The following is a 14,818-nucleotide window of genomic DNA, read 5'->3' as shown; positions in this document are numbered from 1 at the left end:
CCGAACTAATCTATCCAACGGGCGCCGGCAGTGCCATGCTCGGCAGAATCATCAATCTCGAGGAATGGGAAGCGCCCAGCACTTAATACTAACCTCCGGCCAGCCTAGCTTTGACCAACGAGCGCGTCCCCAAGCCCCGACTATAGTCGGTCACGTGATGATAAGATAAAGCCACCGAATCCTCTAGATCGAGACACCCCCGCGTTGTTGAGAGTAACAGCCAGGGCGACGATCAAGCTGAATTCATAGAGAACCCCTGAGTCTTCTTGGTTCAGTAAAATTGTTATTTTTGTGTCGCATCGATACCCAGCTTCCAGCATGGTTGGTGTCATTGCATCCAATGATCACTTTATCGCGGTGTGGAAGCTAACCGTTCACATTTCTCCAGGCGCCCACAGAAACTAAGAAGCGCCTCGCGCTCGCAATTATAGACTTCTTGGGCTCAAGTCTCAAAGACGGTACTTTGACGGCCGATGATGCCGAGTCGATTGAAATTGCACAGAACTGCATCGCAGAGACTTTCAAGGTTGACCCCAATGATAGCGCTGCGATGCAGGATGCCCTTGGTGGGCAGTCCCTTGCCACCATCTACAGCGTCTACGAGAAGCTGAAGGGCAAAACTGGCGCAAAGGCCGAGGAGGCGGCCGAACCGCCGAAGTTCGGGGGCCCGACGGAGGAGTCGGATAGGCTGAAATCGGAGGGTAATGCGGCGATGGGTCGCAAAGAATATGCGAAAGCCATTGAGCTCTATACCAAGGCTCTCGAAATCGCTCCTTCGAATCCGATTTATTTGTCCAACCGCGCAGCTGCATACTCTGCGTCGGGCCAGCATCAGAAGGCCATTGTCGATGCTGAGCAAGCCGTGGCTATTGATCCGAACTACGCGCGGGCTTGGAGCCGATTAGGTCTTGCTCGGTATGAGTCCGGTGATGCCAAGGGTGCGGTGGAGGCATATGAAAAGGGTATTGCTGCGGAGGGCAATGGCGGAAGTGATGCAATGAAGAGAGGTTTGGAAGCGGCGCGCAGGAAAGTAGAGGAGATGTCGCGCAGCGGCTCGACGAGTGAGGAGGTCGACTCTGCCTCGGGCGCCTCGAGAGGTGGTTCCGGGGGCATGCCGGATCTGTCGTCGTTGGCCGGGATGTTTGGCGGTGGCGGTGGCGGTGGTGGCATGCCTGACCTGAGCTCCATCATGAACAATCCCATGTTTGCAAGTATGGCGCAGAACCTGATGAGCAACCCAGAGATGCTCAGCAACCTCATGAACAACCCACGCATCAGGCAATTGGCCGAGAGCTTTGGCCGCGGCGGCGGTGGTATGCCAGATATTGCCTCTCTCATGAGTGACCCTTCCGTTGCTGAATTGTAAGACAACTCTCCTTTTCCACCAATTCCCAAACAGAAGCTGATTCATGTACAACAGGGCTCGGAATATGATGGGTGGTGGAGCAGGTAGAGGGGCCGGTCGGTAGCCAATGGATGTTCTTAACGTGGGTTAGGTCTTGTTTTTATTCTAATGCCGAAGGTTTTGTATTGGAGTATTTTAGTTCATTCTTAACTTGTGACTCTAGTACCAGTGGATAGAGATGTCTAGCATCAGTGGAATCATTAATATATGCTATCCAAGAGGTGCCCGAGTTGAATATTAACAACTAGCGCACTCGAATCACGCAGAAGCGAGATACCACACAGACTCCGATGCCATCATCAAGTGAACCACACATCCCAGGTATAGCAAACGGCTTTTAAAAACGAGGCTCGACCGAGCATGAGGGGAGATTGAGTAAAACGAATAAAAAGGACGAGAATCAGCGAGAAGCAATCCGCCCGCGATGAACGAAGAAGACGCTTAAAGCGCAAAAAAAGACGCTCAAAGAAAAGATAGCGGATACATGGGTAGATCAGAGATATGACACACAAACTCCATCCCACCAGTGTCTAATATACAACGTACTGTACAAAAACCATCTTAGCCCGAATAAAAAGAAGTGAGTCTGAGCATGCCCTGTCTCGTTGAAGAAAGGAAGGGAGAATTCATTAGATGTAATCACGAGCAGCCTTCTGCAATTCGATCATTCTCCACCCTCTCGTCTCTGGGTTGTTGACGTCCTCGGGAATCCGCGTGACGCCGATGGCGTAGGTTACCAACTGGACACGGTCTTCCATCCCAGCCGCTAGTTCATTGGTCCGTGCGTTGCGGTAGACATGTACTTCTTGGGTACGGCAAGTGACCACGAATACGGGAATATCACCGGGGTCCAACAACCGGGCATGAGAGATGTCAACGTTTCGGATGTCCAGTATCCGGCCATCGGATCGGAGCCCGAGTTGCGTGTATTGCTGGGCAAGCGCAGAATATACAGAGAATTGGGCGTCGGAAAGCCAGAGCTTGAGCGTCTCAATGTCGCCCTTGACATATGCATCAAGGACTTCGGGGAGAATGTATTCGCGCATCTCCCGGAGGAACGGCTCCAGCTGAAAGCTGGGATCCATTTCGCGGAATTTCTTAATAACACGTGCCGTTTCGTTCTCCGCAAAGAACGAAGCGACACGATCTGAAATGCTTCGCGCTGTCGTGATAAGAGGATTGTCCGACTCTTCATAGGTCTCTTTGAGAGAGAAGAGTTTTTGCATAATGGGGCTTGTATCCCGGAATTGCCGCCACGACTCTTTCCATGCGGAGTCTTTGTGGACGGTCAGGCTAGTGCCGGCACTGTCATCGACGTTAAAATCTTGAAGTCCCAATAAGATGATTGATACTTACTTTGGATTTTCTTCCACCTTCGTGGGCCTGGGAATTCGTCCCGCCTTGATGTCCTCCTGCTCTCGAAGCTGCCGTTGACGGCGGCGCTCTTCCTTATCCAGCCAACCACCATACCGTGAGCTGCTTCCATCGTCGATAGTTTCCTTCACGCCGCCGATTGCGGTCTTGTAGACCTCTGTCTCGCGAACCGGTCGTGTGATCCTCTCAATGCCTCTACCCGTGGCAGTAACTCCCTTGCGTATCCCTTTGACAACCGGTGTTTCCCAGGTCCAAACTGCTCCCTTTCCAATAACCCTGCCGGTTGTCTTCAGCGCCTCCGTAGTCTTGGATGTTGCCGTGCTTGATGCCGCTTCATAGGCGGCACGGGCTCGCTTTACGGACTCACTCTCAGCGAACTGATGCGCGGAGGAAGCGAGAGCTTTAGTAGACTCATTCCATTCCTTGGACTTTTTGAACTCGCTCTGCAGAGTTTCAGTGAAGACTTGCCACGGCGTCTTGTCACCGTGGGGTGGGGGAGGAGGCATCTCCCTCTTTTCCTCTTTGGACTCCTTGCCATACTCTGAGGATTCTGCTTCGGGTCCAGATCCATCGGACTTTGATGACTCATTCTGTTTTGCTTCCTCTTTCTGCTTTTCTTGCAATCGGAAAGCCGAGGCATGAAAGGACCGTTTGAAAGCAAGATCTATTGAGGGCGCTCGGGCTGCAAAAAGTTGCGTTGGCGTCGCGAGACCGATTTCCGACGAATCTGATCGCGCAGCTTTCAACAGTCTCTCAAGGGTAGCCACATGGCTATACGCGCCCCTCGAAGCGGAACTTCTGCCATAAACGAAGGCAGCTGTCCGAGCAGCATTTGCCGGAGCCAATCTTAGTGTCGAAATCATGCTCGGCGCAAACGGAAGAGAGGGAAAAGAGGGAGAAAGCGAAAAAAGGACAAAATTACGCGCAGGCGAACTCCGCTCAGACCCTCGAAGAATCGTCTGCGCTGAATCAACAGGGCAAAGAATTCGTTGAGAGCATGAGATTTCGAGCGGGCAAGGCGACGGAGAAAATGTCGGCCGGTGGCGCCAAGACTTTCCAGATATGGAATGGGCTGATTTTTCGATTTTCGTTTTGATCGGCATCGAAAACCCTCTACAGGAACTTTACTGGAGACATTACTGCCCTTATGAATTGAATTCATTGTGATTTCTACATCTAATCAGGCTAGTTATTGCCTCGAATCACGGGACTCTATTTCGATCTTTTCGATTGCACCCTCACGAATAGCTGCCGTTCTCCGGCAACCCTCACAGTCCACACCATGAAAGCGCGATTATGGAACATGGCGATGGCTCTGCCATCGGCCTGCCGAGGTTGCCAGCAGCGGCTAGCCATGCCTTTCGGTGCTCGATTTTTCTCGGCCATTCGCCCACTCAATGAACAAGGACCGCCGCGTGAAAAGGTCCGCGAGATTGAGAGACAGATCTTGCAGCCGGAATCGGCAGAGAAGACCTCGACCGGGGAGACCTCAGGCCTTTCGGCCATCACACAGATGATGCAGGGAGAGCGAAGGCAACAAACCTCAGCACTTAGCCGTGACTATTCGCAAATCGTTGCAGCCATGGAATCCGAACTCATCAAGAACCCCTACGTCGACCGCGCACCTCCGCATCATCTGCATGTCTACTCGCACAAGCACAACACCATCATTACCCTGACACGGCCCAACGGCGACCCGATCATGTCCCTTGGATGCGGCAATCTGGGATTTCGCAAGTCCCAACGCGCTGGCTACGACCCGGCCTTCCAGCTGACCATCCATGTGTTCGCTAAGATTCAAGAGCGCGGGCTGTTGATGGACATCAAACGGCTGGAATTGATCTTCCGCGGCTTCGGCCAGGGACGAGACGCCTTCATCAAGGTGCTTTTGGGAAATGAAGGTCGCCACATCCGGCCATTGATCTCTTCAGTCACCGATAATACAAAGATCAAGTTCGGTGGAGCGCGGAGTCGGAAAGTTCGCAGACTGGGCTGATTACCTGTGCTGTGTTCCTGGTTGGCTTGGATGGATTTGTTGTACAAGAACGTCTTCGGATTTCATTCATGTATTATATCACTCGAGATTCAAGGTGCAATGGGCCAATATTCATCATCAACGTAGTCTGTTTGGACAGTTGACGGCTAAAGCAGTTTCCAAGCTCTCTTCGGGCGGAGACCGTAACTTCCCGAATTGGACTAGCGCAGCATGTGAGAATGCAGTGGCCTGAGAGCATGAGAGCAGATGATGACGCGCTGAGAACCTTCAGAATCGCTTCCAAATGCGCCTATGCGGACCCTGAGTCGCTGTTTGCCCGTGATCGCTTACCCTAACTCTAACATTCTATCCCGCGCTCTCCCAGCGTCATCGTCCGTTGTCCGGGAAGCTCCAACCGTCCGCCGGAGCTCCGTCCTCTGGAGAAACGAAGTCTTCGACAGCGGTTAAAGGTCTGCATTAATGAGCTTCTGTGGACATATTGCGAGCTGCTCGATGCCGTGTGAATGCAACCCCTAAATCCTTTTCTTCGTGCCTTTTTCCGCAGCACGGTTCCCGGGCAGTGTGTTCCAGTCGAGAACCATGTATGACGCGCTTGCTCTCCTTGGACTATCAGCTTGGCTGATGTGCTCAGGTGCTGCTTGTCCCCACGACCGAATCGTTGATCGGGTCGCGCGACAAAGAGTCCGACGCCTACTATACGGATCTGGTCTCCTCTGAGGAATTCCTGGGAAGCCATGTGCTGCGAATCCCGGATTCCGGCGGCGCAACCAACAAACAGGACGCATCCAACGGTCGGGATTTGCGCGGGAAAGCGAAACAGGTCTCCACTGCCAATGGCCGGACAGTGATCATCAAGGAGAATCATGTGTATAGCAGCAAAGGCACGGTCCAACTCCGGTTTCCCCCAGCAGCTGGTTAACATGTGATGTGCAGGCTTTAAATCCATCAATCAAGCCCAGCTTCTGTCCGACGTTCTCTACTATACGCCGAATAATCATACTCAACCATGGCTTCTATACTACATCTCCAAGCCTCTCATCGGCTCGTTCGAGCCGGGCAGAGTTTTGCCCGCCGTTCCCATGGGGAAGCTCCTGAAGGAAGAAGATTCCCAGAAAAAAGAACAATGGGAGGGCTCAGCAATCCGTAAAAAGGAGATCAAGACTTTCGATGAGTTACTCGCCAACTTTCCGATGATTGCCAGACAAATGCAGCCCGGTCTTGAGAGGCTGTTCAGGGAATTTGGGAAAGAACTAGGAAAACCATTGCCTCCGCCTCCGTCACAATCGCCACCTTTGTCGGCGAAAGACGATGCATGGCAAGACCAGAACGACCTAGCGCCTCAAGACCGGCTTCCTTTTAACTCAGAGGAGTATTTTGAAGATGACGAAGATCTTATGCGGCGGAGCCTCGAAACTGCAGTAACTGCTGCCATTGACCTCTTCCGGCTCGTTGACAAACAGCAGCTATCTCTATTAGGAGCGACGACAGATTTGACCGGCCCCATGGTAGAGCGCTTGATCGAGAGATATGTTGCCGAGCAGGTCCATTCCACATTGTTATTCCCGCGTTTGTGCGATTTTCGCAAGTCAGAAGATGCTGAGCTGGATGCTCGGATCCGGCAAATGGAGAATATAGACGTGTCCCAGGTTGGCATTACAATCGAAGGAGGGCGCCGAGGTAAACAGGAGCTTGTCCGACGGCTGAACAAAGGCGTCGAGGTGTTTCGGAAAATGGCCGACGCTCGCTGTCCGCAGGACATGCTAGATGTGTTGCTGGCCACCATCAAAGTCATCACGGAAGCGGACGCCAGAGAAGAACGAGCAAGCGCAACATCCGAGAAAAGCGAACCTCCGATGACCGTGAACGCCGACATGTTGGTGTCGTTGTTACTTGTAGTTGTTATCAGATCTCAGATTCGACACCTCCAAGCGAGGCTCCTGTACATGCAACATTTTATCTTCGTTGACGATGTCGAGAGCGGAGAGATGGGCTACGCATTGAGTACGTTTGAGGCGGTCCTGGCGTATCTAGCCAGAGGTTCAGCGGCCCTCCGAAAGGCAAGTGCGCGCAATAAGCGACTCTGGCAGGCAACCAAGACCGGCAATGTGTCTGAGATCAAAGCTATTCTGAGGCCTGATTCAGACAATGAGGGGGACGAATCGACAGTGGAAGATGAAAAGTCCAGCCTGGACAGAGAATCTATTTTCTCGCTGGGGGAAAGGGAGAGGCAAGCTCCAGATGAGCAATCGTCCATCAATCACTCGCCTAATGATGAGATCTCTTCAAAGACTAGTCCAGAGCCTTCCGCAGAAGAACAGGATGCGGAGCCTCCTCCCTTGGCTCACGTATTTCCATTTCAGACGAGGGAAAGGAGCTCGCCACAGGAGATCCCATCACGGCCCCGGAAAAAGGTGTCCATGGATGTGGGGAGCTTGTCGGGGTCCTCAGGCGTATCAATGCTCTCTCGGACGACTACCATCGCATCGACTTTGAGTGGCCTAGAGGGAGACAGCTCGATTGAGACGCTGTCTCAAACGCAGGATCCGGCTGGGGATTCTGCTCTCATGATGGCTGTTGTCAGCCGTCAACCGGGGGCACTGAAGTACCTTCTCAGCCTTCAAGAGTATTACCCATTGGAAAGCGTTCTCGAAGACACCAATTACGATGGAACGACGTTACTCAGCGCGGCAGTGCAGCATGCACATCGTGAAGTGGTGGACGTAATCGTTGATTACCTCTTCCAGCATGCTGATAAGCCCAGAATCGCCGCTTACCTGAGCAAAGCTGACACTCGGGGACGCACCGTAGCACATTATCTTTTCAGTGCGCCGTACCTCCTGTCGAAACTTGATGTTCTCCTGCCATGGACGCAAAAAGACAGGAATGGCCAGACTCCGCTCTTCGCTCTCTGCCGATCTTACGACCATCCCGAGTACCACGACATGGTCACTGAAGCGTTGACCGTGGCCCGGAGAGCCCAAGGCGACGGCAAGCCCCTTCGTTTAGACGAGCATGTTGACGCTAAGGGGAATACGCTGCTTCATATCGTGAGCGACCCTGCCATCACTGGCCGAATACTCCAGGAGACTGACTGCGATCCAAACGCGACTAACGATCGCAAATTCACCCCCCTGATGATGGCCAGCAAATATGGGCGAGTGGACCAAATGCGGCGATTGTTCATGGACCCCCGAGTGGACATCCATCTCAAGGAAAGCCGTGGTTTGACGGCCGTTGAGCTTGCCAAGGATGATGATGTGCGGAATCGCGTAGACGATTTGATATTGTTCTTGAATTCACCACCGATTCCCGACGATCCGTCAAGAAGAATCACTGCAGTAGTACGGTCGTTCTTCGTGGAAGATGGATCGGCCCGATTCATCGTGAAATCGGGAGCGCAGGTGTCGCCTCCGCAGTCGCCCCGAGGCACGGTAACGTACTCAATCACTACGTGTCGGCGTACATTCTCCGACTTTGAGAACCTGGCGAAGTGGCTCTCCGTCGAGCATCCAGCGTCATATATCCCTGAGATATCCGAGCGACGAAACCCGTTCCAAATCCCGTCAAAACCGTCGCGTGCCGTATTGCATGACATGCAGTCGAATCTCGACCAATTTTTGAAAGTCCTTCTTGCGCACCCTACGTTTTCGACTCACGAAATGCTCTGGGAATTCTTCTTGGTGCCGGAACTGCAGCCTGAAATGATGGCTGATCGGTCACGTCGTAAGGCAGCCGCGTTGTACGAGAAGATCTACGACGACTACGAGCCGGCAACGGCGGAAAGCATCAGGGACACGGAGCAGTTTGTCTCGCACGCGCAGGAAATGGTCCGTGCAGTCCACGCCTGCACTAACAACGTATTGCGACGGGGTCATGCGCTTCGCAACGCAGCGTCGGACCTAGGAGAAGCTGTCAATCTCCTCTCTACTGCTCTTTCGAGCCTCGGACCCCCGACAGAGACCCTTCCCAGCACGTACGTGGCGGCCCTTTCGCGCTTCGCCACGGCGCTGATGACCGACACCTTTTCGGCCGACACGTCGTCTTCGTCTCCCCTGGCCCAGTTCCTGTCGGCCACGAACTCCATCCAAGGCACAACCTCGGCGATCCAGCGATCACTGTCTCGCCCTACACGGCTCATCCAGGCGCTGCAGTCGACCAACCGCAATTTGATGCGAGCTCGCTCCTCACTCCAATCCGCCTCGCTACCGCGCAAGTTCAACCTGAATCTTCCGGGCTTGGAGGAGTCTCGGCAGAAGAACGTGCGCGATCTGGAGCAGAAGATCCAGGACTCACAGGCGCAGGCGGCGCGGCTGGCACGGGAAATCACATGGAACAAGAACGTCGTTGTCGGCGAGCTGGCCGGGTGGACGTCCTGGAGGGAGCGGGTCGGACGCGATGCGATCCGTGCGTTTGTGCGGTCGACGCTGATCCAGGAACGAGAACGGGGGCGGCGGCTCGAGCGATGCTTGCGGATGGTCAAGGAGGCATCTACATCTACGTCCATGAGTTCTAAAGATTACGGAGGGTAATATAAGTGGATGTAGTTAATAGAAAGGTATCGCCATGACTCATGATTATGACTACTTTTATGAATGGCAAATAACCGTTGTAAACTCTTTGTTGCTGAAGATTGTTTCTGGATAGTGTTGGGAGGGTGTTTACAGGTAGAGGTAGATACCTATATGTTCTAGGAACTTAGAATCTTCTGAGCACGTTGTATGACGTTGATCGATTCCTTGCTCTAGTCATACCAAACTGCCGACACCTGATCCAGAAGACGTCGTCGCGTGAGAGTCGCCCAGCTCATCGTCCAAAATACGAATCAGAAGAAGAGACACCCCTGGTCTTTCGCGAGTTATCCTGCTCTTTGTCCTCCGTAGCAAAATCCATAGAGTTCGACCGGTGGCATGAGTTCAAAGGGAGGCTCCTATTCGTGGAAAATGTCTGCGCCAAGAAGTCCCACGTGATAATGAGCCAATTGGAAAAAGTCACTCTGATCAATTTAAACCAATCAAAGTAACCCACGCTACCAGTACGAGTTCTCATTTCTCAATGGCCATTGAAATCGATTTGTATTCCATGAATCAAAGAGAGGCATAGGTACTAACTTCTTTGGATTTAGCACACATTAGAAGACACTCATGACGTCACCTACCGTCCCTTGTCCCAAACGTCATGACATGCTGGACGGCGCAGGCATCATGATAAACAACGACTATATCAGATGCCTACCATCCAGAAATACTCCTAACATCTCATATACCAACCGCATACACATCACCAATTACTCCAAACGTCTCTATAAGCAGAATTCTCAGAGTTACTTCCGGATCGTTGTATTTACAAAGTACTACAATCGCAACCATGCCCCTCGTCGTCCCAGGAATCAATGCGCCTCTCAGCAACAACAGCAACGGCAATAACCGAGACGAATGGCTGACCAAGCTCGTCGGCAAAAAGCTCACTGATGAGTCCACCAGCAATGAATTGGTTAGTAACAATTGCCTCAAAAATATACCTATTAGAATCCTTCCATTGACTTGCCGGTGTTGTAGTTCTTCGCGAAAAAGGACCTTCCTGCATCCCACCGCGTTGTCAAACCGGGGGATATGACTACCATGGATTTTCGGCCTGATCGGTATGTGGTACCTATTCGGACAATAAATATGGGCTGGTGCTGATATTGTTTGTTTTTTGGCAGGCTTAATATCCATGTTGATGACGATGGGACGGTTCGTGATGTCAAGTTTGGTTGAGTCGACGATTGATCTGACACTTCTACAATTCTGGTTTTTTTTTTTTTGTGTGTGTGTGGTTTGGGGGGGGGGGGAGGAGACGCAGTATCTACGGGATGAATCTCTCTGTGTTTCGGGCTCTTTGTACTTTGTACATGGCCTGTCGCAATATATGTACCAGGTTACCCTCTGTGATTTGAATGTGTAGTTTATCAAGGCACAACGCGCTGGTATGCATAGACGCGTAGTCAAGAACCATATGTCTTGAAAGGCGGGCAGCGATCAGCTGTAACATATCTAATTCATATCTAATTCATGAACTGCTCAAAGATCATCATCATCATCCATTCACTCATGTCTCATGATCTTATCATGATCAGTCTATATGAGCATCATAAACAAATGATCAATCTGGATATCAATACAACCATGAATGCCATGAACAAATTCAGTCATCATGTCATAACAGTCATCAACATCAAATCAGTATGCAAAATCGTTAACCACATGCCCTAATCCAAAACCCAACCAAAAGTGGAGTCATGACACCTACAACGCAGTAGTAAGTCTCTTTAACCAACTCGTCCGCTTCGAGCTCGACGCTCGAGGCGCATGATGATGATGATTGCGATGCCGGCTGCTGCGGCTTCGTTCATAATCGCCGCTGCCGGAGCTACTCTTCACGCCATCGTGTTCGGCACGACGGGCTTCACGGCGCCGGGCGCGCATTTCTTCATATTCCTCCTCCGTTAGGTCAGGATATTTGGCCCGTCTCCGGGCCAGTCGCCGCATCCGGCGCCGGGCCTCTTCATCGGAGGACAGCGAATGTGTATGTTCATTTTCGTTCACTCCGGGCTCGTCCACCACGGTCGGTACGATGGGTGGCGCTTCCGGAGGATCTGTGATCTGGGAATCAATCCATGAAGACGTCTTGTCTTTGCCGGATTCACCATAAACTCGAGAGGTCTCGACGGGGGGGGGAACAGGGTCGGGAATAGGTTCCGGAACGGCGGACTTGCGCCGAGATCGACGCTCTTCAGACCGCCGGTGCCGTCTCTCCGCACCCTCTTCGACTTCCTCCGGCCGTTCGGCGTGCGACCGACGCCGACCGGACTTCGAGGCATGTCTCGATAGGCCACCGTTCATTTCCTCGGCTTCCCGAGTTCGTCTTCGCTCGCGCCGTTCGGACGCTCTCGCTTCAGCTTCCCTCGTTTCCTGCTCCTCTCGAAGCCGTCGCTCCTCGCGCGCCGCTCGGCGCGCCCGCTTCGCCTCTTGACGTCTTTCCTCCCTCTCCTCTTCTTCGCGGGCTCGCTTCTCGCGCTCCTCACGGGCTCTTTCCCTCCTGGCTCGCCGTTCTTCCGCCTCCTGCAGCTCCGCCAAGCGGGCCTGCTCTTCAGCAGCACGGCGGCGCGCTCGGCGTTCTGCGCGACGTTCCGCTCTACGCGCTTCCGCCTCGTCCACATCGGTCATCGCAGCAGGTCCCGCATCGGTAGTCATACCGTCGCCATCGATGTCCACCTTAACCGATCGACGACGTCGTGATTTTGCGCGCCTCTCTTCCATCTCCGGCTCCGTCAACTCATCGCGATACGACCGAGATCGTCGACGTTCGGGTTCCGGCCGGGAGGGCTTTCGCAATGAATTCAGTATTCCTAAAAGCCCGCCACCAGATTCTGGCTTCTTCGGAGGAGGAGCGCTCGCTCGTTTGCGCCTGTGCTCCTTCGGCAATGGCGGCGCTTCGACGAAGGCGAGATCATCGGGACCAGAAACAACTTGAGGCCCCGAAGTGGACTGCTCGGCATCGACGACCACCACATCGTCCTCAGTCTCACGTTCACGTACTCGGGACTGATTAAGGAACATTAGCTGACAATCTCAATGCAAATGAGTTTTGAAAAGAACTCACCGAGCGTCGCTTAGATTTGCGACGTTCAACGTTAGGCTCCGCATCCGCCTCCTTCTCAACGATGACGATGTCCTCGTCATCCAACGGATAAGGATCCCTGGAGCCTGCGTCAAGTACGTTAGCAATCAATGTATTAATCGCAGTGGGAAAGTAACTTACTCCTATGTCGCTTCCTCGAGTGGGATCTCTCCCTATGTGACTTCGAAGGCTTGACGCCCATGACCTTAGCCGCCTTGTCCGGCGCCTCCGGCTTATCCTCCGGCGCAGACTGAGTGCCGTGGTCATCGACATCTGTCGAGTAACGTTTCGAGCTCGGGCGAGAAGTTACTGTATTGGATCGTCGTACCGGCTTAGACTTGGCGGGCGGCGGTCCGCCAAGGATGAAGTTCGAGAGACCCATGGTCTGCTTACTGGAACGTTTCGCTTCGGAGCGCTTACGATGCTCCGAAGACGACTTGTCCGCGTCGTTCTCAGATTCACGGACCTTTGGCCGCTTGGTTGCGTCAGATTTGGACCGGGAGAGCGCTGGCTTCTCTTCCTTGGTGGCAGGAGTTTCACTGTCGTCCTTCGCCTTGGACACTTTGGTCGCCTTGCGTGGCGGCGGTGCAACTCCCCAGAACCCCCAGGAACTACCGCCTGCGGTGCGCTCGATTCTTTTTCGTTCCTTTTTCGTGGTCCCAGTCGTCGTAGACTCGGGAGGCGGCGGAGCCGGTGGGTTGTCTTCAGTCGTCTCCGGCGCTGGCTCCGTCTCGAGAGGTTCTGCTGCAGGTTCCTCTTTGTTCTCCAGTTCTCCTCTCTCTTCTTCTTTGGTCTCCTTCTCCTCTTGTGAGGGCTCCTGCTTATCTTTGGATGATTCGGCGGCCTCGTCTACATGGACAGGCTCTGGGAAACTGCCGGGGATGGATTGGTGCAATTCTTCTGTCGCATCCGCGACCGGTTCCTCCGCAGGAATTTCCGGAGCGGCTGGTATCGACTTTGACAATTTGGACTTGGACTTTGTCGTAGATGCAGTCTTCTTGCCGACGTCCTCCGAAGCTGGTTCAGGGGCTAGCTCCGGGGCCGGGGGCGGAGCGGCGGCGTCCGCATCCGACGACGGTAGGGCGGTTCCCGTCCGCGCCTCCTTCAGAAGCGCCTCTTGCTGCTGCTTTTCTTTCTTCTTCTTTTCAAGAATGGCTATGCGTTCCGCAACGGAGAGTCGACCAGGGGTTGACGTAGTCTTCGACGTGGCAGCCGGCGGGGGCGCGGCTGTGGCGGCTGATCCGTCCAATCGGGAAGCGGCTGGCGCTTGCGCGTCTACCCCAAGATCGATCAGCACGTCGTTCTTCTCCTTCGGCTTCTCGTCCTTGGGCTTTGCCTTGGAGGTTGATGGAGAGCCAAAAGTGGACCAGAATCCTCGCGCCGCCGCTGCCGCACTCTCTTTCGGCATATCTTGTAGTTTGGTTTCCGCTTTGGGCGATTTTAGGGTTCCCTTCTTCAGGGACTTGGAGGTCTTGGTAGCGAATCCAGCCCATGGATCGTCTTCTCCCCTTTCTTCCATGATTAGATCTGGTGTCACGCCCTGCGGGGGAGGAGTTGGGGCCGGCGGCGGTGGCTCTTCGGCCAAGGACTCCGCCGCGGCTGTCTCGGAACGCGGAGGGATGCCCTTTTTCTTCGCTTCTTTTTCTTTTTTCCTGCGCTCCGACGGGGACCAAGTTTCCCAACCCGCCCAAAAGTCTGCGTGGGGATCCTCTTCCACTGCAGTAGCTTCTAAGATACGAGGCTCCGGAGCGGGTGCCAGTTCCTGGCGTGGCGGGATGCCCTTCTTTTTCGCCTCTTTCTCTTTCTTCTTCCGCTCGGCGGCAGTCCAGGAGTCCCAGCCAGCCCAAAAGTCATTCTGGGATTTGTCCTCGGCCGGCTGTTCCGGCGCGGATTCAGGTACTGGGTCCGCGTTGGTCTCGGGCTTGACCTCAAGGTCCTTGTTTTCGGTAGGCATATCTGTAGCGGCCGGTTCTGATTCTGGCTTTGAATCTGGCTCGGCGACCGTAGGTTCTTTGCGCGGTGGGATTCCCTTCTTCACGGCCTCCTTCTCTTTCTTCTTGCGTTGAGTAGGAGTCCATTTGTCCCAATCAGCCCAGAACGGATGATTCTCTGGCGCAGGCTCAGGCTCGGCTTTTGCTTCTGGCTGAGGCTCAGCCTCCCCTTCTTGTTTGGCATCTATCTCTGCCGGTGCCTCAACCTGGGCCTCTGGTTGTGCCTCGGGTTCTGGTTCCTTCTTAGCAGTAGGCTCCTTGCGCGGTGGGATACCCTTCTTGGCTGCCTCTTTCTCCTTCTTCTTGCGCATCGTTGGCGACCAATTCTCCCAGCCATCCCAGAATGGGTGATTCTTCTCCTCTTCAGGCTCGGCTTTCGCCTCCGGTGCCTGC

General features: G+C 53.7%; 6 protein-coding genes across 6 annotated transcripts; 4 read left to right on the top strand and 2 right to left on the bottom strand.

Moving 5' to 3' along the window:
- Positions 1-318: 318 nt before the first annotated feature.
- On the top strand, positions 319-1,469 carry VTN49DRAFT_4389 (uncharacterized protein; the record flags this gene model as incomplete). The annotated part of the gene is made up of 3 exons (XM_069412329.1): positions 319-321; positions 389-1,362; positions 1,421-1,469. 3 exons carry the CDS (start codon positions 319-321, stop codon positions 1,467-1,469), a joined length of 1,026 nt encoding a protein of 341 aa, XP_069267584.1.
- Positions 1,470-2,034: 565 nt separating this feature from the next.
- On the bottom strand, positions 2,035-3,642 carry VTN49DRAFT_4388 (uncharacterized protein; the record flags this gene model as incomplete). Its single annotated transcript, XM_069412328.1, has 2 exons — positions 2,035-2,710; positions 2,762-3,642. 2 exons carry the CDS (start codon positions 3,640-3,642, stop codon positions 2,035-2,037), a joined length of 1,557 nt encoding a protein of 518 aa, XP_069267583.1.
- Positions 3,643-4,061: 419 nt separating this feature from the next.
- On the top strand, positions 4,062-4,775 carry VTN49DRAFT_4387 (mitochondrial 37S ribosomal protein uS11m; the record flags this gene model as incomplete). The annotated part of the gene is made up of 1 exon (XM_069412327.1): positions 4,062-4,775. One exon carries the CDS (start codon positions 4,062-4,064, stop codon positions 4,773-4,775), a length of 714 nt encoding a protein of 237 aa, XP_069267582.1.
- A 503-nt stretch (positions 4,776-5,278) lies between these two features.
- On the top strand, positions 5,279-9,304 carry VTN49DRAFT_4386 (uncharacterized protein; the record flags this gene model as incomplete). The annotated part of the gene is made up of 3 exons (XM_069412326.1): positions 5,279-5,356; positions 5,407-5,656; positions 5,709-9,304. 3 exons carry the CDS (start codon positions 5,279-5,281, stop codon positions 9,302-9,304), a joined length of 3,924 nt encoding a protein of 1,307 aa, XP_069267581.1.
- An 835-nt stretch (positions 9,305-10,139) lies between these two features.
- Positions 10,140-10,531, top strand: VTN49DRAFT_4385 (uncharacterized protein; the record flags this gene model as incomplete). Its single annotated transcript, XM_069412325.1, has 3 exons — positions 10,140-10,265; positions 10,331-10,413; positions 10,477-10,531. The coding sequence occupies 3 exons, from the start codon at positions 10,140-10,142 to the stop codon at positions 10,529-10,531; spliced, it is 264 nt and encodes an 87-aa protein (XP_069267580.1).
- A 528-nt stretch (positions 10,532-11,059) lies between these two features.
- Positions 11,060-14,736, bottom strand: VTN49DRAFT_4384 (uncharacterized protein; the record flags this gene model as incomplete). The annotated part of the gene is made up of 3 exons (XM_069412324.1): positions 11,060-12,358; positions 12,417-12,520; positions 12,576-14,736. 3 exons carry the CDS (start codon positions 14,734-14,736, stop codon positions 11,060-11,062), a joined length of 3,564 nt encoding a protein of 1,187 aa, XP_069267579.1.
- Positions 14,737-14,818: the final 82 nt, after the last annotated feature.

This window comes from Thermomyces lanuginosus (genome assembly GCF_041956635.1).
Source record: "Thermomyces lanuginosus strain ATCC 200065 unplaced genomic scaffold VTN49scaffold_31, whole genome shotgun sequence".
Lineage (NCBI taxonomy): Eukaryota > Fungi > Ascomycota > Eurotiomycetes > Eurotiales > Trichocomaceae > Thermomyces > Thermomyces lanuginosus.
Note: the sequence above shows the minus strand (reverse complement) of the source record. Positions and strands in the feature narration are given on the sequence as shown.